This window comes from Acinonyx jubatus, chromosome B3, assembly GCF_027475565.1.
Source record: "Acinonyx jubatus isolate Ajub_Pintada_27869175 chromosome B3, VMU_Ajub_asm_v1.0, whole genome shotgun sequence".
In the NCBI taxonomy this organism is placed as follows: Eukaryota; Metazoa; Chordata; class Mammalia; order Carnivora; family Felidae; genus Acinonyx; species Acinonyx jubatus.
The window spans coordinates 6,156,775-6,181,707 of NC_069386.1; the positions used below are offsets into that span (position 1 = coordinate 6,156,775).

At 54.1% G+C, this 24,933-nt stretch overlaps 1 protein-coding gene and 1 long non-coding RNA gene across 6 annotated transcripts in view; one reads left to right on the forward strand and one right to left on the reverse strand.

Annotated features, from left to right (window-relative positions):
• Window positions 1-2,355, reverse strand: part of LOC128315857 (uncharacterized) — a 30,050-nt gene extending 27,695 nt beyond the window's left edge. Inside the window, exon 1 of one of the 3 annotated variants that reach the window (XR_008298964.1) lies at window positions 1,428-2,355. This is a non-coding gene — a long non-coding RNA (uncharacterized LOC128315857). The remainder of the gene's footprint in view (window positions 1-1,427) is intronic. The other 2 variants (XR_008298963.1, XR_008298962.1) reach the window with 2 other exon arrangements.
• Window positions 1,926-24,933, forward strand: RHCG (Rh family C glycoprotein). 3 transcript variants are annotated; one of them, XM_027068049.2, is made up of 11 exons: window positions 1,926-2,175; window positions 10,068-10,254; window positions 12,412-12,562; window positions 16,427-16,574; window positions 17,377-17,543; window positions 19,406-19,543; window positions 19,731-19,867; window positions 20,183-20,307; window positions 20,530-20,603; window positions 23,590-23,682; window positions 24,485-24,933. In XM_027068049.2, the coding sequence occupies exons 1-10, from the start codon at window positions 1,989-1,991 to the stop codon at window positions 23,656-23,658; spliced, it is 1,383 nt and encodes a 460-aa protein (XP_026923850.1). In that variant the 5' UTR covers window positions 1,926-1,988; the 3' UTR covers window positions 23,659-23,682; window positions 24,485-24,933. The 3 variants fall into 3 exon arrangements, with proteins under 3 accessions (XP_026923850.1, XP_026923851.1, XP_053079536.1); XM_027068050.2 differs by having other exon boundaries at window positions 23,590-23,671; XM_053223561.1 differs by lacking the exon at window positions 24,485-24,933 and adding an exon at window positions 24,091-24,476.

Consider the following 24,933-nt stretch of genomic DNA (forward strand, 5'->3'; position numbering starts at 1 on the left):
AGCATGGAGTGGTGACATAGGACAGCCCCGAGTTTGAATCTCAACTCAGTTTCATCTGTAGGATGGAGCTCCGTTATCTACCTTGCAAGGGTTCCATTGAGAATTAGAGCACATCTAAAAGGTTTAGGGGCGCCTGGGTGGCTCAGTCGGTTGAGCATCCACCTTCGAATCAGGTCATGATCTCACCGTTCGTGAGTTCGAGTCCCACGTCAGGCTCCGTGCTGACAGCTCAGAGCCTGGAGCCTACTTCAGATTCTGTATCTCCCTCTCTCTCCACCCCTCTCCTGCTTATGCTCTCTCTCTCTCTTTCAAAAATAAATAAACGTTAAAAAAAAAGAAAGATGTCAAATAACAAGGATATGAGAAGATGTTTACAAAATATTAAATGAATAAAGCAGCTATATGTCAATATTACAGTATTGACAGTACAGTATTGAATCTCTCCCTCTTTCTCTCATATTGGTGCTGCCTCTAGTGGAGGAATTACAGGTGGTTTTCTTGTTCTTTTCTTTGTGTTTTCTGTACTTTTTTTGAATTTTGTTAATAGTTATTTATTTTTGAGAGACAGAGGCAAAGCGTGAGTGGGTGAGGGGTGAAGAGAGAGGGAGACACAGAATCTGAAGCAGGCTCCAGGCTCTGAGCCATCAGCACAGAGCCCGATGCAGGGCTCCAACTCACGAGCCGTGAGATCATGACCTGAGCTGAAGTCACGCGCTCAACCGATTGACCCACCCAGGCGCCCCATGTGCTTTCCGTATTTTCTAAAATCTCTACAGTATACTTGTGTTACCTTTTTAAAGAAAAATTAGAAAATCACATTGATTTTGACAAAGTATGGACTAAGCATAGGTTTGACTTAAATTCTATGGTTTACTCATGTCAAGATCACACACATTGACCAACAGACCATTCCCGATCAAGCTTAACGAACTTGTGAAAAACTTAACTGTTCTGATCATCTTTTACATATTTTTTCTTAATACCCTTTTTTCTTTTATTAAAACATTGTTTTAAGTTTATCTATTTTTGAGAGAGAGACAGAGCGCGAGCAGAGGAGGAGCAGAGAGAGAGGGAGACACAGAATCTGAGCTGTCAGCACAGAGCCCAACGCGGGGCTCGGATGCACAAACTTTGAGATCATGACCTGAAGCCAAAGTCTGACTCTTAACCAACAGAGCCACCCAGGCGCCCCATCCCCCCCCCCTTTTTTTTTCAGGAATAATTTTAGATTTACAGAAAAGCTGCAAAGATAGTACAGAGTTCCCCTATACCACGAACGCAGTTTCCCCTGACAACGTCTTAACTACCCACAGTACATCCGTCACAACCACGAAACCCACATGGGCCCAATGCTATCAGCTAAACTTCAGACTCTCTGAGGATTTCCCCATTTTTCCCATTAACGTCCTCTCTCTGTTCCAGGATACCTTCCGTGGTACCACATGCTCAGCACTGAGTTGTCACGGCTCTCCAGGCTTCTGTGGTGTAGGCCAGTTCTTAGACTTTCCTGGTTTTTCATGGACCCTACATGACTTCTGTGACCAGAAGAAAAAAAAAAAGGGACGGTGGTGATGGCGGTGATCACGATCACTATCTAGGAATTCCTCTCTGTTTCTCTTGGGGGCGGGGGAGGCAGATAATCTGGCTTTTTCTGTCTCGGGTCCCAGGACCAAAAGGGGAAAGGCACGCTGCGCGGTACCGATGGGATGCGCAGAGGTCGGGGCTCCTGGGTCCCTGCCCACCGCCCCCGCCCCCTGCCGCTGTGCCCCCGGTCCCGACGCCGGGAGCTGCGGGGGCTCCCGAGGGCAGGCGAGCCCCGAGCCCGAGGCTCCCCTTGCCGGTTGGGCGAGCGCGCGGGCGGCACCCGGGTCAGCTGTTCCGCCACCCCACGCGGCCGCCCCGCCCCTGCCCGGGTCTTATAAGCCTCTCCCTCCGCCTCCCGACGGCCGAACTGCCCGCTGCCCTCCCGGCCAGGCGCCCCCTGCAGCATGATCTGGAACACCAATCTGCGCTGGCGGCTGCCGGTCACCTGCCTGCTCCTGCAGGTGGCCCTGGTGGTCCTCTTCGGCGTGTTCGTGCGCTACGACCTCGATGCCGACCCCCACTGGATCGGCAGTCAGGGGGATGAGAACACCACCAGCGACATGGAGAACGAATTCTACTACCGCTACCCGAGTAAGTCCGGCCACCCCGCAGGCCCCCCAGAGGCGGACGGGCAGGTCCCCCACCCTGCTCAGAGCCCTGCCTGCCGCACCTGTGCAGCCTGCTGCTCGGGAACAGGGGGCGGGGGTCCTAGAGGAGGAGAAGCTGCCCGCAGCCCGCTGGCCCTCCCCACGCAGCCTCCCCACGCGGCACCTGCCAGCCCCTGGAGGGCATGCTTGACAAATGGCCACATGTGCACCAACTCTTCCCTGTGCTGAAGCGATAGGGAAAGCTCGCCAGGGTGAGCTCACTCCAGGTGCCATCAGAGGCCCCCAACCTCCCCATCAGAGAGCCTTACTTGTCCTTGAAAGACCCAAGTCCCATCTCAGTCACCAACCAGGGGGTGACCCTGGCTCCCTTGTCCAGCTGTGCCCGTACTGGCCACTTAAGGAGGCAGGTCCGATGTCAAGGGCTGCAGGGATGGCTCACTGACTTGCCAGTCCTGCTACGGGGAGAAGCATATGGGACCCAGGCACCTAACCCTCATCTGGCCTGGAAGGGAAGAAAGAACAGCCCTCATTCTCTGGTATCTGCAGTGCCGGGGTTAAGAGCATGCCCTTGGAATCACCAGACCTCACTCCTATCATGGTTCTGCCATTAACCAGGGGGATAAGCCTTAGGAAAACATCAACCTCCCTGAAACTCTGTCACATCTGTCCAGCCACATCTGTCCAGCGGGGGATAATAATAGCACCTCGCATGCAGGCATGGGGTGAAGCTGGGGTGAGACAGGGCACAGGAAGTTCTGGCACAGTGCTGGGCTGGGCATGGAACCCGCACTTCCTAATGAAGCAGTTACTGGAGGTGGACAAAACACAGATGCCCTAGGACTCAGGAGCCGGAAGAACTGGTCCAAGGTCACTCAGGTTGGCCCAACCTCCAGACCCCTCAGCCCAAGGCTCTTCCCATGCCCTTGTGTTTTCTCATTTTGGACACCATCTACCAGCAGCCAATGACAATCATCCCAACGGTTGGTGCGCACAGAGTCATGGACTGTTAGTTTCCGTGGGGACCGTAAAGCTCACGCGCAACAGCCACCTAGGCCGGCTGGCGTTCCCTCCATGGCTTGAAAACCCTCAGCGAGGGGAGCCTTTGCCTCCAGAAATAACATTTCACTTAGCTCCAAATAAATAACTGCATACATGGAGGATGACAGCCTGCATGAAAAAAGACAAGAGTGGGGGGCGGGGGTGCCAACTCAGTGGAGCCGGCCATATTAAATGGCTGCCAGAAAGCGAATGCCATCACAGGTTACATTAATAGAAATACGGCACTTAGCAGAAGGGAGGTTATGGAAGAGGAGTGTGCCCTGTGCTGGTCGAAACCACAGCCTCTACTGGGCTCCACTCAGAGTTGTATTTTAAGAGACCATGACAGCTGTGGCCTTAGAATTAAGACTCCAAATCCACTCTTCACTGCCCACCTTTACCCTCCTTGGACAGATCTGGCAAACAGAGAGGCAGGACAGCTTGAGATCCTCCTTTGCCTGTTCTACTTCACTCTGGCTCTTGCTTATCTCTCGGCCATAACCAGCCCTTCAGCAAAGCACAGGGGACAAGTTCTCCCATGGGCATTCATAGGTCCTTGAGGGGTCCAGACAGTGGAAGGTCTCAAAGCCCTAAAATAGGAGCTACAGAGCCTCCCCAGAGAGGGTTGCGGTCCTCACATCTCCCCGGCTCCTATCCCCACTCCATCCACACCCACCTTCCATGCCCCACCGTCATCAATTCACCCAACAACCATTTATCCATAGGGTGGCCACGCAATTTGTCAACTAGTGACACTTATGAGAGTGAGGGAGTGGAGAGGTTGTGCTCATAGTAATTCACCAGACCAGAGACATAAACCACAACCATCCCAACAGACCAAGACTCAAGGCCGTTGTGGATGAACAAGTTGCATATCCTTGCTTTCTGACCCCGAAGGGCTCCCAGACTCATGGAGGGTACCCCAGTGCCTTGTCCTCAGTGATGTCAGGCTCTCTGGGCAGAAGAGATCTGAGACAGCTTCCTGGAAGGTGGTGGGATGGTGAGGAGGGGTGAGGCAGGGCAGCTACGCCAGGAGCAGGTGAGTGGTGCAGAGTGGCCCTGCGGTAGGGTTTGTGAAAGGTAGGAGGGAAGCTGCTAAGGGGGATGAGACAGCCCCAGCCACCAAGGAGGGCTTGAGTTTCTCCTGCTAGTTCCCCTTGGCCATCAACAGGGAGTGACAGAGAGGAGAGGAGTAGAGGGAGAGATGGCCGGCCTCCGGACTCCAGTCACAACAGCTCAAGCCACCAGACGTGCGTTCCCTCCTTTGACCTGCCCCCCCCCAACCCTGCCAGGAAGGCACTGTTGGGACTCCCATGTTATAGACAAGGAGACTAAGGCCAGAGAGGGGGTGACTAGGAAACCAGAGGGCCAGGGCAGGAGCCCTGGACATCCAGGCCCGTGCTCCTGGACCACTCCCCTTCCTTCAGGTTCGCCTTTTCCTTTTCCCCCTCCCCAGCCCTTCTCAGCTCCACTGGGTCATGGTGGCCGTGGTTCGGAGTTCGAGGGCACGTGGCCTCCTGGTTCAGGTGGGACCCCAGTGTGGCAGTTCCCAGGGGCAGAGGATGAGGGCACACCCTTGTGGTACCTTCTGGGTTGTTGGCTCCAAGCTGTCAACATAATGGGCCTCATTCAGGCCCAGGGGATTAGTGGAGCCTGCTGGGCATCTCGGGTTTCCAGTGCAGTCCAGATCCAGCCGGCTCGGGCTGGGGCTCAGGAGGGCCCAAGGGCTGCTCCCCACACACAGGCCCCTCGGCAGGCCGCAGGCACAGAGCCAGCTGGAGACTTGCCCCAGCAGTGCCCTCGGAGGCCAGCGCTACAGGCACCTGCTGCCAAACACGAAACTTCCCCGTGGGCTGGTGCTCTGGGGCCCGAGAGGCCGTTGGCAGGGTCTGGGGGAGGTTAGCCCCCCGGAGCCATCAGAGCCTGGGTTCCTGAAGCGTCCCGGGAAGACTGAAGGGGGAGCAGGACACGTGTTCAGAGATTTGGCCAAGGAATAATTTCAACTATTAGAGCATTTAAATTCCTCCGTTCTCTCCCCACTTACGAGTGCTTTTCACACGCTCTGTCAGGCAGGGCATTTCTGTCCCTCTTGTGGTGCAGGGAGTGGACGGTAGACATTTGCCCAACACTCTCGGGGTGGCGTGCGTGACCCAGGCAGGGACCAGCTGAGCCCTCCCACCAGCAGCCCAGCTGCTTTCCCCGGGGCCTCTGCCCCATTGCCAGGAAACCGTGCAGTGACGGGGTGGTTCTGTGGTCGGCTCTGAGGTGTCAGAGAGGTGGGCACGGAGACTTGGGCAAGTGAGGGACTGGCCAGGAAGTCTCAAAGAAAAGTCTGGGCTAGACTGGCCTACAGTGAATGGGAAAAGGGCGGCCCCGGGTTGCACCAGGCGGGGCACCACCCTTTCTGTGCTGGTGCAGCAGAGTGGAAGAAGCCGCTGAGGCCCAGGGCGAGGGGAATTCTGGCCTCAGATTTCAGATTTTTCAGGGACTAGGCCAGCTTCTCAGAGGGAGGGGGGCGGGACCCATCCTGGGGGTGAGGGAGAGTGAGCTAGGAGGGGGGTGGAGAAGGGGAGAGTGGGGTACTGCTGCCCCCTTGTGGCAGCTCTTGTGGCTGGCACGCCAGCTGGAGTCTTCAGCTGAGAGACCAGACTCTGGGCCAGCAAGACTGCTTGCGTCACCCCATGCTGGGGAAAGAGGGGGGGAAGGGCAGGTATCTCTCCAACTTCCACTGTCCCACAGCAAGTTGCCAACTCAGTGCAAAACACCTGGAAAATCTTGAAGGAGACAAAGGGAAAGTGTAGCTGATATTACCCATCAGTCGCTAAAGAGCCAGGCCTGTGCCCCAGGATTGGATGAAGTCATTAAATGTGCACCGTAAACCTCTGGGGTGAACACCACCTGAGCCCCTGTATTACCCTCCCCCCCCCCCCATTTTACAGAAAAAGAAACTGCAGATCAGAGGGATTATGTCCTTCCTGAAGGTCACACGATTGGGACTTTCAAACCATTACTGGTAAAAGCGTTTTAGGAACTAGCACCAAACTTTATGAAACGTAAACTATTCAACTGTTTTATGTCTGGATTCTAAATTAGGACCAGTTTGGGAGATAAAGAGAAAGGGAGCAAGAGAATGAATGCGGAGGTGCCCAAGGAGAGGAGAAGGTGGCATCCGTGTGCCTGAGGTGGGGGGAGAAGAAAGAGACACCAAGAAAGAGAAGGTCAAAGAGAGAGGTTGGGACACCGGAGGAGTCACAGAGGACAGAGAACTGGCGAGAGGGGGCAGGCAGGGATGATGCACGGAGAAGGGGAGGGCCTCAGGGAGAATGAAGGCAGCCCTGAAATTGCAGTACCCCCCAGGAGGGCCCCCCCCATACCCCACCCCCTGTCCCTGCCCACAGGGTTCCTTTCTGCCACCAAACTGCCTCTTCTGAAAAGGCCCCCACCCTCTGTGACGCTGCCTCTTCCCAGGGATTCCTCCCATCACCCCCGCCAGCGCCTTCCCTGTCCCGTCTGCTAGCCTCAAAGGCAGGCCAGTTCTCAGCTTCTGTCTCCCCCTCATCGTGCCCACATTCTGACTCACATCTCCATCTGCGGGCCTGCCCAGTCTCACATCCCCGCTCCACCCCGCACAGCACAGCCAGGCTCCGTTCCTCCCACCTGCCCTGTCGACCCTCACGATCCACCACCGCCCGCCCCCCCCCCCCCCACATCCCCGTGGTCATCTTCAACTCCAAGGACACCAGACCCAGCCCCTCCCTCCCACTCCACAACTGCCTCCCATCCCCTGTGTCTTGCAGCAGAAGCCCTGCCCTCCTGCCAGCTCCCCTCCCCGGCTGCTGCTGGAACTGAGGTCTGCGAGTGTCCCCTCCCTCTTTCACACCTCTCCTCCAGTCTGCCACCCATCCGTTCTCCCCAAGAATAACCATAATGCTACGTATGGCGCTTCACACGCATTAGCTCAGATTCCCCCACGACAGTTGGAAACGTGATAAACCATGAAATGCGATAATACACGCAATCAGCGGCACACATCGTGAAACCGACACCAAGCTGCTGTTTGTTCGCGCAAATTCGCACCGGTCTCCAGGCAGGAGCTCAGAGCGCCATGCTGGGGTGAGACCCACAGCTCTCTTACATCAGCTTGCACGCCCCCTGCCCCGGGCCTGCCCTGCGGCGTGCAGGGCCTCCTCCCTCAGCCGCTAGCCAAGAGGGCTGTGGCCGTGGCCTGGGCCACAGGAAGGCCTGCGGGGGGGGGGGGGGGGGGGGGGGCGGGCTCCCCAGACATAGTCAGAGGTACTGGGGACCAGCAGAGTGAACAAAACCTACCGAGAGGTTTACAGTCGAGTGGGCTAGACAAACACACCGTTCTGCAAACTGTAATAAGAACCAGAAAGGAAAGAAGAGGGAGAGAACCCACTTCAAACCGGGTGGTCTGGAAAGCCTCTGTGATGAGGCAACATTTCTTTGAGATCTGCAGGAAGAGATTCTGGCCTTTTTGTGGGAGCAGCATCCCAGGGGGAGGGAAGGACACAGGCAGAGACCCCGGAATAGGACTGAGGAACACGGAGGCAGGTGTAGCTGACGTGTGGGGGGAGGGGGGAGGAATGAGGAAGGAATGAAGGGGGCAGGCCAGTGGGGCCTGCAGGTCCCCCCCACCGCCTTTTTTTTAAACGTTTTACTTGGGAATAATTTCAATTTATAAAAAGTTGCTAAAACAGAAACAGCACAAAGAACACTGTATACTTTTAACTCCGATTCAGCTCCCTGCTCCTTCTCTCCCTCTCTGCACAGAGACGCAAACACATACACTCTTCTTCTCCGAATCTTCTGAGGGTGGGTCAGACACATCATGGCCCTGTCACCCTAAAGATTCCGGGATGTTTCCCGAGAATGGGGGTATTCTCTGCAACCACAGTAATCAATTTCATAAATGTACATTGTGCAATACCTTAATATTCAGTTTCTATCGAATTTTATCAATCTAATTTTCTAATTAGTCTCTAACTTTGTCAATAACAACCTCTATAGCTCTCCTCCCACTCGCCCCCCCCCCCCACTGCCTGCCCCCCTGCCCCCGCCAGGCAAATCCAGGATCCAGTCCTGAGTTAGGTATTGAATGCAGTAGACCTATTTCTCTTTATCCTTTTTTAACCTGGAACATTTCTGCGGCCTTTCTTTGTCTTTTATGACATTGATATTGCTCAGGACTCCAGCCTCACCCCCGTTTCTAACAGCATGTTACTCATTTTCTGTTTGTCTGATGCTTCCTCACGAGTAGAATGGGATTATGCCTTCTGGGCTGGAATACCATACCGGTGATGTGTCTCCTTCAGGGTGTCACATCTGAAGGCGTGTGCTATCCATCTGTCCCTTATTGGCGATGTTAATTTTGATCATTCAGTGAAGACCTTGCCCCGTTTCTCCACTTCGTAATTACTGGGTTTTGTTTGGTTGTTTTCTTTTTCTACCTTGTAACTTGTAAGCAGTCCATGGGGAGACTCTTGAAGACAATGCAAATGTTCTGCTCTTCATCAAAATTTCTCCCTGGATTTAGCACCCACTGATGGAATCTTTACTGTGAAAATCACGATTTTCCGACTTCAGCACTCATTCTACATTTAACCGTCTGGCCCTCGGCGTTCTGGTACAAGCAAGAGCCCTCCTCACGATCTCATTTACTTCCGACTTTGAGTTACTGTTTTTGTCATGGTTTTAATTCATTCCAGTACCTAATTATTTTGATGCTCAAACTGCCCGATTTGGCCACCAGGAACCCTTCAGCCTGGCTCCTCTTGTGTTCTGTGACACCTATAATTCCTTTTAGCGTCTTATTTTTTGTGACTATCTTTGCTTCCCTTCTGTCCTTTTCTGGGAATCTAGAATCGGGCAACGTTAGCCCTGGAAGGACAGTTAAGATCATTCTAATCCATCCTTTGGTTTTATGGAGGAAACTGAGGCTGAAGGGAAGTGGCTTGTCAGGACCACACTGTGAGCTGATGAAAGAGTTGGTTCAGAACTCAGAATTAGCCTATGCCTAAGTAACAATAAATAATGACACTTGTCCATTTTGAGCACCTATTATGGGACCGACACTGTTAGGTACTTTACATACATATCCGCATTTAATCTCTGCAGCATTTGTGACTAAGCATTCCAGAAGGCGCTGAGACCCAAGTGTGTTACCTGACTCTCCAGAGTCATCTGTCTACCAGATGGAGGAAACGGGTCCAAATTCAGGTCTCAGTGATTCAGGAAAGGGTACTTGCTGGAGGTGGAGGTGGGATGTGACCTTCACGGGAGTGATCAACTCATGTGCTTCACCAGTCAAGATGAGACTAACTTCTCCCTACTAAAGTGATGCAGTTGAGGGGGCAGAGCGCAGAAAGTCTGGATTCTGGACCCTAGATTCTACGTGTAATCCACAGCCTGGCCCCCATTTCAAATGCCCAGCTGCCCACCTCCACCCAGGGTGTGGATGGAAAAAGGAAGCTGCCATCTCCTGAGGGGACACCCAGGCCTTCCTTGGCCTTAGAACGAGTGGTCTCAAGTGGGAGGCTCACCCTGGTTTCCCCCCAGCCCAGCCCCCTCCAGAGGTTCTTAGGACAAGACGGGGGTGGGGGGGTGGGGGGGGTTAGCGGCTGTTGTATGCACAGGAAAGTCATTCATTACTGCGCCTGGCCCCAGGATCCGGATGCAGACATGGGAGGAGGGGGCTTGGAAGGCTACTGGGTGGCCAGTGGCCCGGAAGACACAGGTTCTGCGCGGGGCTTTGCTGGCCCAGACCCAGGGCTAGGGCGGGCTAAGCGACCGAGCCCCCCGGCTGCACTCTCCCCGCAGGCTTCCAGGACGTGCACGTGATGATCTTCGTGGGCTTCGGCTTCCTCATGACCTTCCTGCAGCGCTACGGTTACAGCTCGGTGGGCTTCAATTTCCTGCTGGCGGCCTTTGGCATCCAGTGGGCGCTGCTCATGCAGGGCTGGTTCCACTCCTACAAGGAAGGCTACATCCACTTGGGCGTGGAGAAGTGAGCGCGGGGCGGGCCGGAGGGCAAGGGGCGGGGCCGGGGCGGGCTCTGCAGGGATGGGGGCGGGCCCCGGGGACGAGGGGCGGGGCCCTGGGAAAGGGGGCGGGCCCGGAGGCGGGGCCCGGGATGAGGGGCTGGCCCGGGGGCGGGGATCACAGGGCGAGAGGGTGGGTATGCAAAAGAACATTCGTCAGCCCGCGGGAAGGCCAAATCCACAGAAAGGGTTCAGATATAGGGCACCAACCGGGGATCATAGGCCAGGTGTCTGAAACTTAAAACATGCCAAATACTTGCAAGATGATTAATTCACTGAAGCCAGTTAATGAATCCACGACTTTAGAGAAACTGGAAAAATAGTTGACTAGATAGAACATGGTCGGAGCCAAGAAATTAGTCTTTTGTATAAAATCTTTGACAAGAAAGTCTCACTCCCAAAGCCGTAGATCCAAAGTATGAAAACACCTGTAATATACTTCATTGGCCACCACAGCCAAAGAGCTATGGCTGAATGAAAAACAAAAGTATACAACTTTTTAAAAATCTCCAAAGAGAATTATTATGAACTTCGTCAGTTGGCAAGTTTTGGGTGAACCAGTGATTGGGTGAGTTGGTCACTTGACAAATTGAGTGTTGGCAAATTGGCTTTCAGGGGATTGATTTTCAGCAACTGAGCTGGAGCCCATTTTTGGTGCTCAGGACTGGATGCTCATGTTGTCCCTAGACCCTCCTCCTGGCTCCTGTGCCTACTTGAAGAGTCCCACCTGTCACTCTAGGGTCATGGCTCCCCTACAGGCTCTGCCCAAAACTCCGTGGGCCCTCCTAAGAGGTGACATCCGAACTTCCATCTCCTGGCAGCTGGAGGCCCAACGTCAGATGGGTCTTCTGGCTGCAGTTGTGGGAACATCAGCAAATAACTCGGCCTCTCTAAGCCTCCATGTTTCATCTATATGATGTGGCTAATAACAGTACCTGTGTGGCACAGGAGGACATATGCTGTACCAGGCAGCTATTTCTGTGCCTGGCACTTAGTAACTGTCATGATTCATTCAGCCGGGCCCTATGTGAGGCCCTGGGGACACAGCCGTGAACAAGGCTCGTAGTGAAGCAGACGCTCCAATGAACATCCTCTGTCTTGGGAGGGACCTGACAGAACAGCCCCCATTCCACTCCCTGGCCCTACAGTCAGCTGGTCTCTTACTTCTCACCTCCTGATGCTCACACACACACACCTGAGCGTGGGGCAGGGGCACTTCCTCTGGCTGCGAATGGCTTGCGGGTCTAGCCTCTACCGTCCCTACCCCCACCCCTATTAACAACTCCCCTGACTCTGCCTCACACTCCAGGACAGCTTTGCCGCTGGCCCGGCCCAGGAAGGCCTGGGTTAGGAGGCACGTGGATGGAACCAGGGTCTCCTTTGGCCGCACAACATCTACCTGGCTGTCTGCTTCTCCATCAGCCTTCTGTTGACCGGCTAGGCTTTCAGGGTCCAGACTTAAGAAGGACCTAGGTGCTTCTCTGCTTCTGTTCTCTCTGTTGGCCTTCCTGCCCCCTCCATCCAGCCCCCAGCTCCCTACGTCCTGCAAGAAGCCCTCTCTCTCTTCCCTGGACACAGATCCTCTCTCTCGGGTAAGGACATGAGAGCTCAAACCCAAGCAGAGCCCTGGTAACTAACAGAAGAGGTGTGTTTAGAGTGAGATCTAAGAGTCTGGAGACAGAGACCACATGTGAGTGGAGGAATCAAGGAAGGCTTCCTGAAAGAGGAGGCAGTCAGAAGAGGTTCTGGAAGGGCAGGTAGAGGACGGAGGGCAGGGCGCGGCTCCAAATATGCAGCATGTTCAACAACAGCCGCCAGATGACTTGGGTGCCTTGACCACAAAGTTGCCAGCAAGGAGGGGGTGCTGAGATGGGGTCACGAAGGAAGGGCATGGCCTCTGGTATGTGCCGTTGCCTTGCTGGACCCTTCACCTGTTGTTTTTTTTCATTCTTAGAGTACCTTTAGGATGTTATGTGCCCTTGCGACATCATGAAACGGAGGCTCAGCAAGGTTAAGCCACAAGTCCAAATCCATAGATGACCAAAGTCTAGATTCAAACCCAGGGCTTGGAGCGCAGCTTTTTGCTGCTGCCTCAGCCCCTCCCCTGACCCATCTCCCCACAGCCTCATCAATGCGGACTTCTGCGTGGGCTCTGTCTGTGTGGCCTTTGGGGCGGTTCTGGGCAAAGTCAGCCCTGTCCAGCTACTCATCATGACCCTCTTCCAAGTGACCCTCTTCTCAGTGAATGAGTTTATCCTCCTCAGCCTGCTAGAGGTGAGCAGGGATCAGAACGGGGGTGGAGATGGAAGGGCCACTTGGGGTGACAGCAGGGAAATAGAGAAAGGGAGGGCTGGGGAGATATGCCAGCTGGATTCGGTTCAATGTTGGCAAGTCACTTAACCTTCTGAATGTCAGTTTCCTCGTCTCTAAAGTGAGAGTAATGATATTTACTGGGCAGAGCAGGGGCCCCTCATGTTGGTTGTCTCCCTCCTTTCTCTTTCCTGCATATTGGGTGGAAAGAGTGGGTGTTCCTGAACACAGTCTTTTTTTTTTTAACACTTATTTGAGAGAGAGAGAGAGAACAGCATGAGCTGACACTGCAGAGCGTGATACAGGGCTCGGTCCCACGAACTGTGAGATCATGACCTGAGCCAAAATCAAGAATCAGATATTTAACCGACTGAGCCACCCAGGCACCCCCCTGAACATACTCTTACACACACACACACACACACACACACACACACACACACACACACCACATTCACAGATTGGTCTCCCAAGAAAAGGACACAGTGTATTGAGGGCTACACATACGTAAGGAAGGAGCCTTAGGGAATATCCAAGGTGGACATGTATCGCTGCATAGGTTGTGCACTGCATGACTCTAGAAGTGACAGTCACATGGATTCTGGCAGGAATCATGCCCCTTAAAGTTGGCCAATTCAATGAACCAAGTAAGGGGTACCTTAGACCTCTGACTCTAGCTCAGATACTTCTTGGTACCTTTGCAGGGGTGAAGGCCATTCAGAGACTTCATCCATTTCTTAGCCCCCAACTCCTCTACATTTGGACTCTGCCTGGAACACCCCCACCCCGAAAAAGGGTAGAGTTTTTTTGCTTTTGTTTTTTTTACGTTACACTACATCCAGTCATTCATTTTGTCATTTTCTTCAGCCACCAGACTGACCCAGGCCGCCATATCTCTACCTCTTAACTCACCTCCTTATCTTCATCCTTGCCCCACTCACCACCACAGGCCAATCCCCACCAGCAGCCATGGAGACCTGTTAGTAATGCGTATGAGACCAATTCCCCTGATTAAAACCCTCCAGTAGCTTTTAAAATTTCACTTCAAATAAAATCCACATTTGTTATAAAGCCCTACATGTTCTGCCCCCAGCCTCTCTCTCCAAGCTTATAACCTACTCTCTCCCCATCTTTCTGTGCTTTGGCCATACCCTCCTGTCTGTTCCTCAACACAGCAAGCTTGGTTCCCCCTCGGGGCTTTTGCTCTTGCCTGGAATGCTCATCCCCCAGTCATTTTCATCACTTGAGGTCTCAGCTGGAATGTCACCTCTTCAGAGAGGCCCTCCCAGATTCTCCCCCGTACACAGTGTTGCCCTCTAGCTTACCCCCCTACTCCACCCCTAGTCACTGTGTCTCACGTTGATCTGGCTTATTTTCTTCATAACGTTTCTCCTTCTCTGATAAACCTTATCTGTCTGGACCATCCGTGTCCTCAGCATCTAGTTCAATGCCTAATAAGTGCTCAACAAATATTTACCAAGTAAATACCAAGACTCCGAGTCTGACTGCATGTCAGGCAATGCTCCGGGCACTCTCACTCAGACCCCGAGGAGCTCACAATCTAGTGAGGGAACCAGGAAGTACACAGTTACCATGCAGTGTGATGAGAAGTGAGGTCAAGGGCTTGGTGACATGAAGGAGGGTGCCTGAGCCAGCATGGCAGGTCAGGGAGGCTTCCTGGAGGAAGAGACGTCAAAGCTAGAAGTCAAGGAGGAAACAACCAGGCAAAGGGGTGAGGCAGAGGAAACAGTGCAAAGGCCTTGAGGGAGGCCCACAGAGAGCGGTCTATGGTGGCTCCATCTGGTGGAAGGAGGGTGTGCTGGGGGAGGGCTTGGGGGGGTAATGGTAGAGGAAGGGGGGCAGGACACGGATCATAAAGGCTCCTGGAGATGGTGTTGAAGAGTCACGAGGGCAACTTTGTCATGACGGCAGTGGGGAGCTATGGAGAGTTTCAGATGGGGGAATGGCACGGCCAGACACACGTAATAGAAATGCCACTTCGGCTCTGGTGAGGACAATGGCTGGGATCAGGGAGCCCTGTCCAAGAGGCTGTCCAAGTCGCCCTGGCAAGAGATAATGGGACTGGGACTGGGGGTAGTACCAAGAGAAGGAAGTGATTCAACAGATAGAAAGGAGGGGAATACACAGGCCTTAGGGACTGGATGTGGTGGGAGGCGTGAGAAAGAAAGAAGCAAGGCTAGGTGAGGGGTGGGCATTGGGGCCAATGGGCGTGATCTGAAACAGTGAGAATCCACAGTCTTGGGCATGAGTCGAGAGACCCTCAAAAATCCCCCCAATCTGCTACAGAAATTTGGTGTATGTTTTTTTGTTTTTCTTTGAGAGAGAGGAGAGAGAGGGGGTGGGGAGAGAGGGAGAGGGAGGATAGGAGAGAGAGAGAGAGAGAGGGAGGGAGGGAGGGAGGGAGGGAGAGAGAATCCCAACCAGGCTGTCAGCACAAAGCCTCACTCAGGGCTTGATCTCACGAACCGGGAGATCGTGACCGGAGCTAAAATCAACAGTCGGACGCTTAACAGCCTGAGCCACCCAGGCTCCCGCTACAAAAATTCTTTTAATGCCTGACAGTCTTCAGGCCTGTCTCTGTGCCAAGTTAAAATACAACAATCACACGTCAGGAGCACTTGCCCTTGGCTGAGCCCTGCTCTGAATACTTCACGTGGCTTATCTCAATCCTCATCTCTGAGAAAGGCACAATTATTACCTCCACTTCACAGATGAGAAAGCTGAGACTCAGAGAGGTCATGAGGGCTCATCCCAGGTCCCAGGGTGCTGGGAGAGGCACCCACCAGGCCGGGAACCAGGAAATCCAGGCCTGTCAACAACCCCACCACTAAGCTCTGTGACCTTAGACCATACACTTACCTCTCTGGCTGGATTTCCCCACCTAAAGTGAAGGAACAAGTCTGTGATTCTGATTGGAATTCCCCCCCCCCGCCAACATGGGTTCTGAGTGGGGAGGAAGAGGAGGCTGGAGAGAGGGGAGGGGGGCACGCGGAGGAAGGCTAAGTCCACGAAGCACCTGTTGAGTGCCAGGCGCTCACCGGGCGCTTTACACAAGTTGTCTGATTTAACCTTCGAGACGGCCCTGCTAAGTCACCGCCCTCTCCCCCACTTTGTAAATGAGGAGCTTCAGACCTAAAGAAATCCAGAGGCACGGAGTGGGGGAGGGCAGGAAGGGACAGAAGAGAAAGAAACCTCCCTACGTGCTCTGACTGTGGGAGACAGGAGACAGGAGGGTGGGGATGGGGTGGGTGGTGGAAGGTCAGCTGGGAAGTCATAGGGTAAGGTCAGCTGGGAGGTCATAGGCAGGATGCTGGCAGTCTAGATCGAGTGGTGCTGGGCCAGGAGTGGCTGCGTAGAAAGACATATGGAGAGGGTAGGGCACAGGGGGAAGGGAAGGGCTCCCAGGAATGAAGATAAGGCAGAAGCTAGTGACCAACTAGGTGACAAACTAGGGGGTGCCCTAGGTTCTAGGTCTGCTTCACCTCTTCCCGCTGGGTGACTGGTCAAGGTCCTCTCCAAGGCTGGGTTTCCCAATCTGGGCACAGTCCCATCTGCTGGGTGAGGATACTCTGGCATTTTGCTGACGGGCTCACAGCCTGGGTTCAGGGATCCCTGCTTTCTCCTCTTCCAAACTGATTGGTCTGTGGGGGGCCCTGGGCTCCCATCTTACAGCTTGTGGAATCAGAGACAGATGGACCTGTGTGTGTGTGTGTGTGTGTGTGTGTGTGTGTGTTTGGTGGGGAAGGAAAGTGCTCACAGATGGGAGGGAGAGACAGTATCAGAGCCTCACCGATCCCTGTACCCCAGGTGAAGGATGCAGGGGGCTCTATGACCATCCACACATTTGGCGCCTACTTTGGGCTCACAGTGACCTGGATCCTCTATCGACCCAGCCTACATCAGAGCAAGGAGAGGCAGAGCTCTGTGTACCACTCGGACCTCTTCGCCATGATTGGTGAGGGCTGCTATAAGGACTGAGGGCCACCGTATGGGTGAAGGTGGCCATGATGGATAAGGGCCATCATGATGACTGAGGGCTGCCATGATGGGTGAGGACCACCATGAAGAGTGAGAACCACCATAATGGGTGAGGGTCTCCATGAGGAGTTCAGGTTCCCGTAACTATGCCTGATCTCCATGTGGTCTGGAGGGTGGTAGCCAGTTCCCTTTGGGGAAAGGGCAGAGGGGGTTGCCTGTAGACATCTCCAGGATCCCAGATGATGGTCCCTTTTTCCCACGGGGATGGAAGAAGTTGGTCACTCATCCTGTTTTCCCTAGGATGCCCTAAGGCAGACAAAGTGGAAATGGTGACTCCATCCCCTGGGTCAGGGCAAAATGTGAATTCCTACTTCCTGTGTCCATTCATTCCAGAGAACACATATCAATCACCCACTCTGGTCTCCTAAAACCCAGCCCTGCCTTCAAGGGATTATTACCAGATCATTACCAGATAATCTCCCAAAAGTGGGGGGAAAGATTCTCCCTCATGGTGTTGTGGGAGCAAGGTGGGAGGCATTTAGCCCAGTTACGGGGGTCAGGCTACACTTCCTGGAGCAGAATCAGGAAGTAAGGAAGGCAGGGAGGATGTCGTAGGAAGAGCTCCCAGCATGAGTAAGGCTGTAGGGTGGGAAGCTGCTGGGGCACGGGAGTCATCTGAGGTCTCTGGAACTAAAAAGGGCAGGAGGTCTGCCTGAGTTCTGTTGGGCCCATCTAACACCTCTTCTCCCGGGCCCACCGGCCCTGTCTGGTCTGTCTAGGCACCCTCTTCCTGTGGATGTACTGGCCCAGCTTCAACTCAGCCGTGTCCAAACACGGAGACGCCCAGCACCGAGCTGCCATCAACACCTACTGCTCCTTGGCAGCCTGCGTGCTCACCTCGGTGGCACTGTCCAGCGCCTTGCACAAGAAGGGCAAGCTGGACATGGTGAGCCAGGGGGGCGGGGAGCGTGGGGAGCCCGGGGAGGGGGGAGGTGCGGCTCTGACAGCCTGTGCCTGGTGGGCACTGATCACCACGCCCTTCCAACAACTCCTTGAGGCACGCAGCATCAGGATTATCACACCCACCCTGCAGAGGAAGAAACTGAGGCTTGGGGACAAATGATTTGTTCGGATTACATAGCTGGGTTTTGGCATAGCCCAGAACCAGATTCTCAGAGATTGTTGATCTCTGAGCAGCTCCTCCTCCTCACTCTCCTCCCCCGCAGCCTGGGGTGCTGACAGCCGTTCTGGGCTGAGCACCCCATCAGACCTGCCCCGTAGGGTTGCCAGGGGCACCTCCCTCTACCAGGCTTCTGATCTTCCAAACACTGGCCCTCAGTCTCTCTCTCTTCTTTTTTTTTAAGTTTGAGATTGGGGCGGGGGGGGGGGGGAGAGAGAGACAGAGAGAGACAGAGAGAGAGAGAGAGAGAGAGAGAGAGAACGCGAGTGCATAAGTGGGGGAGGGGCACAGAGAGAGAGGGAGAGAGACAGAATCCCAAGCAAGCTCTGCACTGTCAGCACAGAGCCCGATGTGGGGCTCGAGCTCATGAATCATGAGATCATAACCTGAGCCGAGATCAAGAGTCAGATGCTTGGGGCACCTGGGTGGCTCAGTCGGTTAAGCGTCCGACTTCGGCTCAGGTCATGATCTTGCTGTCCGTGAGTTCGAGCCCCACGTTGGGCTCTGGGCTGATGGCTCGGAGCCTGTTTCAGATTCTGTGTCTCCCTCTCTCTGACCCTCCCCCGTTCATGCTCTGTCTCTGTCTCAAAAATAAACATTAAAAAAAAAAAAAAAGAGTCAGATGCTTAACCAACTGAGCTACCAGGAGCCTGAGCCTTCTTAAAGCAGCCTCCACCTGCATCATCCCATACGCTCAGAAAGGAAACCCCTTTGATGCTTGTCCACACCCCTGGGAGGTTGGTGGGGGGATATGGTTTCCCAGTGTCCTTCCTGTCGCTTCCCTGAGACAGATTGTTCTGTCATTAGTGGGGAGGGGCCAAAGCCCATAGATGGTGGTAGATTCTTCTATAAAAAGAAGACCACCTCTATATCTCATAGTCTGATGCTAGCTTCTTGACACGGGTATATGTGTGCTGGGACACTGCCATGGCCCCTGGGTACACTGCACAGCCACCACACAGAGAGGTAGGGACTCACACATCAGAGGGAAGAGAATCAGACACAGGGATGTGGGCACAGCTGTGTGCTCCCAACACCCCCACGCAGGCAAGGGCACGGAATGAGGTCAAGGTCAGGGGCTCTGGCTCCACACAGACCCGGATCGACTTACCTTTCTGCCTCCTGCTAGCCGTGTGGTCTTTAACAAGCCACATCACCTCCCTGCACCTCAACTCCCTCCTCTGCACAAACATCAAAAGATAACTGTCCTTACCTCCTGGGCTTGTTGTAGAGACGGACTGAAATCATCCCCGCAGCCGGCAACGCAGTACCCGGTGCGGGTAGGCCTGGAGCTGTCGTAGGCCCACGGGCTCTGGCTCGGGGGTTTGCGCACGAACAGGCCTGATGTCGGCGTACGTCACGGGGAGATCATCAGACATGCAAACCTGCGCACACAGGTTCACAGGGGACATGCAGACATGCCAGTAGGTCTCACCGGCAGGGACACATGATTTGTGCCCACGCACAGTGCCCAGGCTGCTGGTGCAGAGAACACAGGCGCTAGGCCCGGGGCCCTCTGCAGGCTCCTGGCTGGCTGAGACGCACTGTGAGTCACCCTTGCCTCCCAGAGCCAGAGCGTGGGGGTGCAGGCTCCGGGAGAGGACTGAGCTCTGGCCCTCCCTACCCAGGTGCACATCCAGAACGCTACGCTTGCGGGAGGGGTGGCCGTGGGCACCGCTGCCGAAATGATGCTCATGCCATACGGCTCCCTCATCGTCGGCTTCATCTGCGGCATTGTCTCCACCCTGGGTTTTGTGTACCTGACGGTGAGGGCCCCCGGCCAGGGCAGAGGGCTGGGGAACCCCGGGGTCTGTGTTTCTAACTGGCAGGGGTGGGGAGGTCTGGGGGCTGGAGGGTGCTGGGTCTCTGGGTATTTGGGGCCTCTGGAATCCTGGCCTCCCCACACCCCTGCCACGGCTAAGGGCCCGAGCAACACCCTTCTCACCTCTCCAGCCATTCCTGGAGTCACGGCTGCGGATCCAGGACACGTGTGGCATTCACAACCTGCACGGCCTCCCGGGCATCATAGGCGCCATTGTGGGTGCAGTGACAGCATCCTGTGCCAATGCTAAGGTGTATGGAATAAAAGGGTAAGTATGGAGGAGGTGCAGGGAGCCCGGGCTCCCTCCTTCCTTCTCCATTCCTCCTTCCTGCTGTTCTGGGGTCCAACGTTGTATCTCTACCCCTAGCCTTCCCTAATCTGAACAACCGTCTATGGGCCTCTCTCCCGAACCTCTGTCCTTCCTCAGGAGTCTTAGAGACCATCTGATCTGTCTCCAGTGCACATGGGGAGGCTCAGGCCAGGGTTTACTGAGCCTTGGTGCCCATTCACATTTGTGGGGCGAGAGCAAGTGCTTCCTTGGCCTCTCTGTGGAGCCCTGACCTGCTCTCTGTCTCCACTCGAGGCTTGCCAATTTCTTTGGCTTTGATGGTTTCAAGACTTCCTGGGACTCAAGCATGCAGGGCAAGTTTCAGGCTGCTGGTCTCTTCGTGTCCCTGGCCATAGCCCTGGTGGGCGGCATCATCGTGGGTGAGTGGGAGCGTCTGGGCCAGAGAAGGTGGGGCCGCTGCGGGTGGGGGACCCACCAGCACGTACCAGAGGTCAGCCCGGAGGACCCAGGAATCCTGTGCGCTTGTGGCTGTGGGATTGGGTTGGGTTGGGGGTGGGGGGGAGTTTCCCATCGGTGGGAAAGGGCTGGGTAGGCAGAGAGGAAGTGGTTCCTGACCTCCTGTGACCCCTAACTTTCTTTAGGGGTCATTTTGAAGTTGCCATTCTGGGGACAACCTGCTGATGAGAACTGCTTTGAGGATTCAGTCTACTGGGAGGTGAGTTCCAGGAACTTGTTCTCCTACCCAAAGGGGGTTCTGCCCTTCTCCACAGACCCTACTCACGTCAGCTGGGCTGGGTCCTGAGGAGCCAGAAGCTGAAGGTGAGGGACAGAGCCCCTCGTCACCTTACTCCTCCAACGGGAGACTGTGTCTCCTGGGGTGGGGGCGGGCTGAAGGCTTTATTCTAGAGCAGTAATTCCTAAAGTATGGCCCCCTGTGCTCCCCAGAGGCAGCAGCACCTGGGAACTTGTTAGGAATACAAATTTCTTGAATCGTACCCAGTCCTCCTGAATCCAAAATTCAGGGGTGAGGCTCAGCACTGTGTTTCAACAAGCCCTCCCCGTGATTCTGATGAAACGCACACCCGCCTCTGAGAACCAGGACCCTTCTGTGTGCATTGGAATCACCCGGGGAGCTTTAAAGGTTCTCCAAGCCCCACGAGGCTCCGAGTTCATTGGTTTGGGGGTAGGGCCTGGACATTAGGAGTTTTTGTTCTTTTGTTTTTTTTAAACTTCCCCAGGTGAATCCAATATATAACCCGGGTTAAGAACCACTATGTGTGGTCCACTTCAGTCTCCATAAGATCCACCTGGAGACCTTGTAAAAATGCAGCTTCCCAGGCACCTGCCCAGGATTGTAATTCAGGAGGGCCTATGCGTGTAATTCAGGAGGGCCTATTCAGGAGGGCCTCAACTTTCCAGCTGAGTCTGGTCCAGAAACTGAGTTCTGTGACATTCCATTCCTTCCTGTATCAGTACAGAGACCCAACTGGAGAAACGGTGTTCTACAAGCTGAAAGTACTAGGATGTCACAGGACTCCATTTCTTTAAAAAGATGCCGCGATTTGGGTTTTCAGTGACTTCAGGGAGGCCTCCCTCCCGACCAATCATTGTTGAAGGCAATTACCTTCGTTAGATGGTAGAGGATGACAGCCACCCACACTTCCCCTCATGACAGGGGGCAGGACTTAACCTGTGTCTGTGGCCCCTGTGACAAGGGCCTGCCCATCACGGCCTTTCATGTGGCTCTGTATTTTTATTTTATTTTTAAAATGGTTATTTATTTTCTTTGAGATGGGGGAGAGAAAGGGGGGGGGAGGGCAGATAGAGAGGGGGAGACAGAGAATCCCAAGTGGGCTCTACCCTGCCAAACCCACAGTGAGATCAAACCCACAAACCGTGAGATCATGGCCTGAGCTGAAATCAAGAGTCAGACGCTTAACCGCCTGAGCCACCCAGGTGCCCCTTGGCTCTGTATTTTTAACCACACCAGAAGTTTTCTGGGTAATTTCAACTGATATCCATTATAAGCCAATTTCATGTACATAGCTAATAATGCTTTTGAATTCATTCTCTTTAAATTATTTTTTAATTATAAAATGAATAGAAGCCCATTAAAGGAAATCTGGAAATAGGGAAAAACAGAAAGAAATCCTATCACCCTAATTCAAGTACCGTTAACGTTTTGGGCATATTTCCCTCCAGTCTTTTTTTTTTTTTTTAATCCTCGCAGATTTTTTAATGTTTATTTATTTTTGAGAGAGAAAGAGAGAGAGTGTGTGTGTGAGCAGGGGAGGGGCAGAGAGAGAGGGAGACACAGAATCTGAAGCAGGCTCCAGACTCAAGGCTGTTAGCACAGAGCCTGATGTGGGGCTCAAACTCACGAGCCATGAGATCATGACCTGAGCCTAAGTCGGATGCTTAACCGACCAAGCCACCCAGGTGCCCCAATTTTTTTTTACACAGTGGAGATTATATGCCCAATTTGAGATCCTGATCTTTCTTTTTATAAGAAGTATTCTGTTATTACATTCTTACTAAACTTCCTTTTTTTAGCAGCATAATTATTTTCATCCCATTTTTAAAGTCAGAATTTAAACTATTTCAGACACCACAATTAGAAATCACACAGATTTAACGCCAATGAAGTACACTAAAAGATGTTATCAATTCCCATATATAGAAGTTCACTCTTGGTTCTGTTTTGATCTTTACAATGTATTCTAAGTTCACACCTTCTCTCTGCTGTATACCTTTCAGCAGTGCTCCGTTTTGAGGACTGTAATTCTGTGTCAGTGGAAGTAAGCCACCATCAGGCCGTCCCCTCAGCCCCTGGCCTCTGGATGGTTTACCTAGGAGATGAGGTGGCTTTCCAGAGGATGAGGGGACACAGCTGTTCCCCAGGACCTTAGATGAGGCAATCTTTTTTAAGTTTATTTATTCTGAGAGAGACAGAGACAGCGGGAGTGGGGGAAGGGCAGAGAGCAAGGAAGACAGAGAATCCCAAGCAGGCTCCGTGCTGCTAGTGCAGAGCCTGATGCAGGGCTTGAATCTATGCAACTGTGAGATCATGCCCTGAGCCAAAATCGAGAGCTGGACGCTCAACCAACGGAGCCACCCAGGCGCCCCAGATGAGGCAATCTTTGAGATCAAAGCTAATCCTTGAAGCTGAGGCAACGCTGATCCACCCCACTCCCACTCCACCTACCAATCCATTTCTGCTCCCCCCTCCCCCCACACACACATCTCACCTCACCCCCCTTTTGGACCTGTCTGCTATTCAGGGAGCTTGCCATGCTGCCTCTCCCTGGCACATTACTCCTGCTCATCTGTCAAAAGTGGGTTCAGCACAACCAGAATCCCCCACCCCTGACTGGGCTATCAGCCTCTCATGTGCATTTGCAGCTCATATTGTCACTGTGCCTGTCACTTGAACGCCTTCCCATTGCTCTGGTGGGGCAAGGACTCTGTCTCATGCTTGCAGTGCCCCAGCACCCTGGACAGTGGCTAGCCTGATGTAGGGGGCAGGACACCTGTGTGAAGGACTGCCCTGCTCCCTGGCATGCAATCTGCACAGTGATCACAAGGTGGCGCCCGCCACACACCATACGCTGCTCCTGACTTGCCCAGGCTGTGCTAGTTCTACCAGGGACACCTGCCTGGCCTAGGGCAGGGCCCTTGGAACTGCCCTCCTGTCTCTGCAGATGCCTGAGGAGCTGAAGAGCACTGTCCTACATCCTGAAGACTCCACCCTCAAGCCCGCGGAACCTTAAACTCCCAGGGCAGGTGAGAAGCAGGTGAGAACATGGGCAGGGTCTCCCGGTGGGTGCCCAGCTCTGGGAACTGGGTGACACCAGCAAAGGGGCAAAAAGAGAGCATCAAGAAACGCGGATGTGAGCTTCGACCCCTCCTGCCTGGATTAGAGCGGGCATGTAAGGGTTGGTGGCACTCAGACTCCTTGCAAGCTGGACAGGCACAGAGATATATGGAAGGCACTCTGAACTGGAAGGAATATATAGAAGGTGACCTGGGTGCACACTTGGCTTTGCTGCTTACTGGCTGTGACTTTGAGGATCTCTTCACCCAGAGCCAGAGCCTCAATTTCCTCATTTATAAAAGCAGGACTGACAGGCCTGGCTCTATTCAGTCGACCACCTCAGGCTAGTTGTACCTTCCTTCTCTGTCTCCTCTCTTCTTCCCATCAGCTCACAGTCTCCTTGCCCCCCGTGTGGAATGCACCAAGCCCTTCCTCGTGCCTTTTGCATCTAACCCTCCACAGAGAGCTCTACCCGACAGTTGCAACTACTTCCCTCTTTTCCAATAAATGAGAAAATTAAGGCTCAGAAAAGTTCAGGTTCTCCAAGGCCACAGAGTGCAAGTGGAGAAACTGGGGTCTTAGCAAGTCATTACCCCTGTGCTCATTAGCGCTCTTGGATCCCCTTGGAGCCCAGAGCTTGGAAAGAGCTGCGTCTGGGGCACAAGGCTGAGTGATGTGACCACTTGCCTCTAATGCCCACCCTGTCCGGAAAAGGCAAAGGTGCCCACGGGGCTACGGCAGGACCCCACAGTGGCCCGCTGCTCTTGGCTCTCTCCCTGCAGGCTCCACAGACTGCCCCGGCCCTCCCAAAAGAGCGGTGCTGACCAAGCTGAGAACACAGGAGCAAGGCAAGCAGCACCCCACCTGCTGGCCTGGCCCAGGGCGCCCTCCACTTCTTTCTCCTTCATCCCAGGAGGCCTGCCTGAGAATGGAGACGGGAGAGCTATAGACAAAGTGGGCATCCAAGCCAGGTTCTGGCTGCAGGAGGCCTGCCTCCATGGGGTCTTGGTGGCCACATCCTGAGAACAGCAGGCAGGAGTGGGGCCGGCAGCCGGGAGTGGGCGCGAGCCATCCTAGGAGACAACTTAGCCGCCAGCCCGACTTCTGGGGTCTTCCGCTCCCTGCCTGCCCCTCCGCCAGCACCTCCCTTGCTCCCTGGGCCCCCCAGACCTCTCTGTGCCATGCAGATGGCAGCCTCCGTGAATAAATGTTCCTGGTGTTCTTTGTAGAA

Bases quoted from the DNA above. Each gene is read 5' to 3' on its own strand.
- RHCG (XM_027068049.2), top strand. From the start codon at position 1,989: ATGATCTGGAACACCAATCTGCGCTGGCGGCTGCCGGTCACCTGCCTG. The intron at 16,575-17,376 runs GTGAGGGCTGCT...TGGTCTGTCTAG, and splicing joins GGACCTCTTCGCCATGATTG to GCACCCTCTTCCTGTGGATG. The intron at 19,868-20,182 runs GTAAGTATGGAG...TCTCCACTCGAG, and splicing joins AAGGTGTATGGAATAAAAGG to GCTTGCCAATTTCTTTGGCT.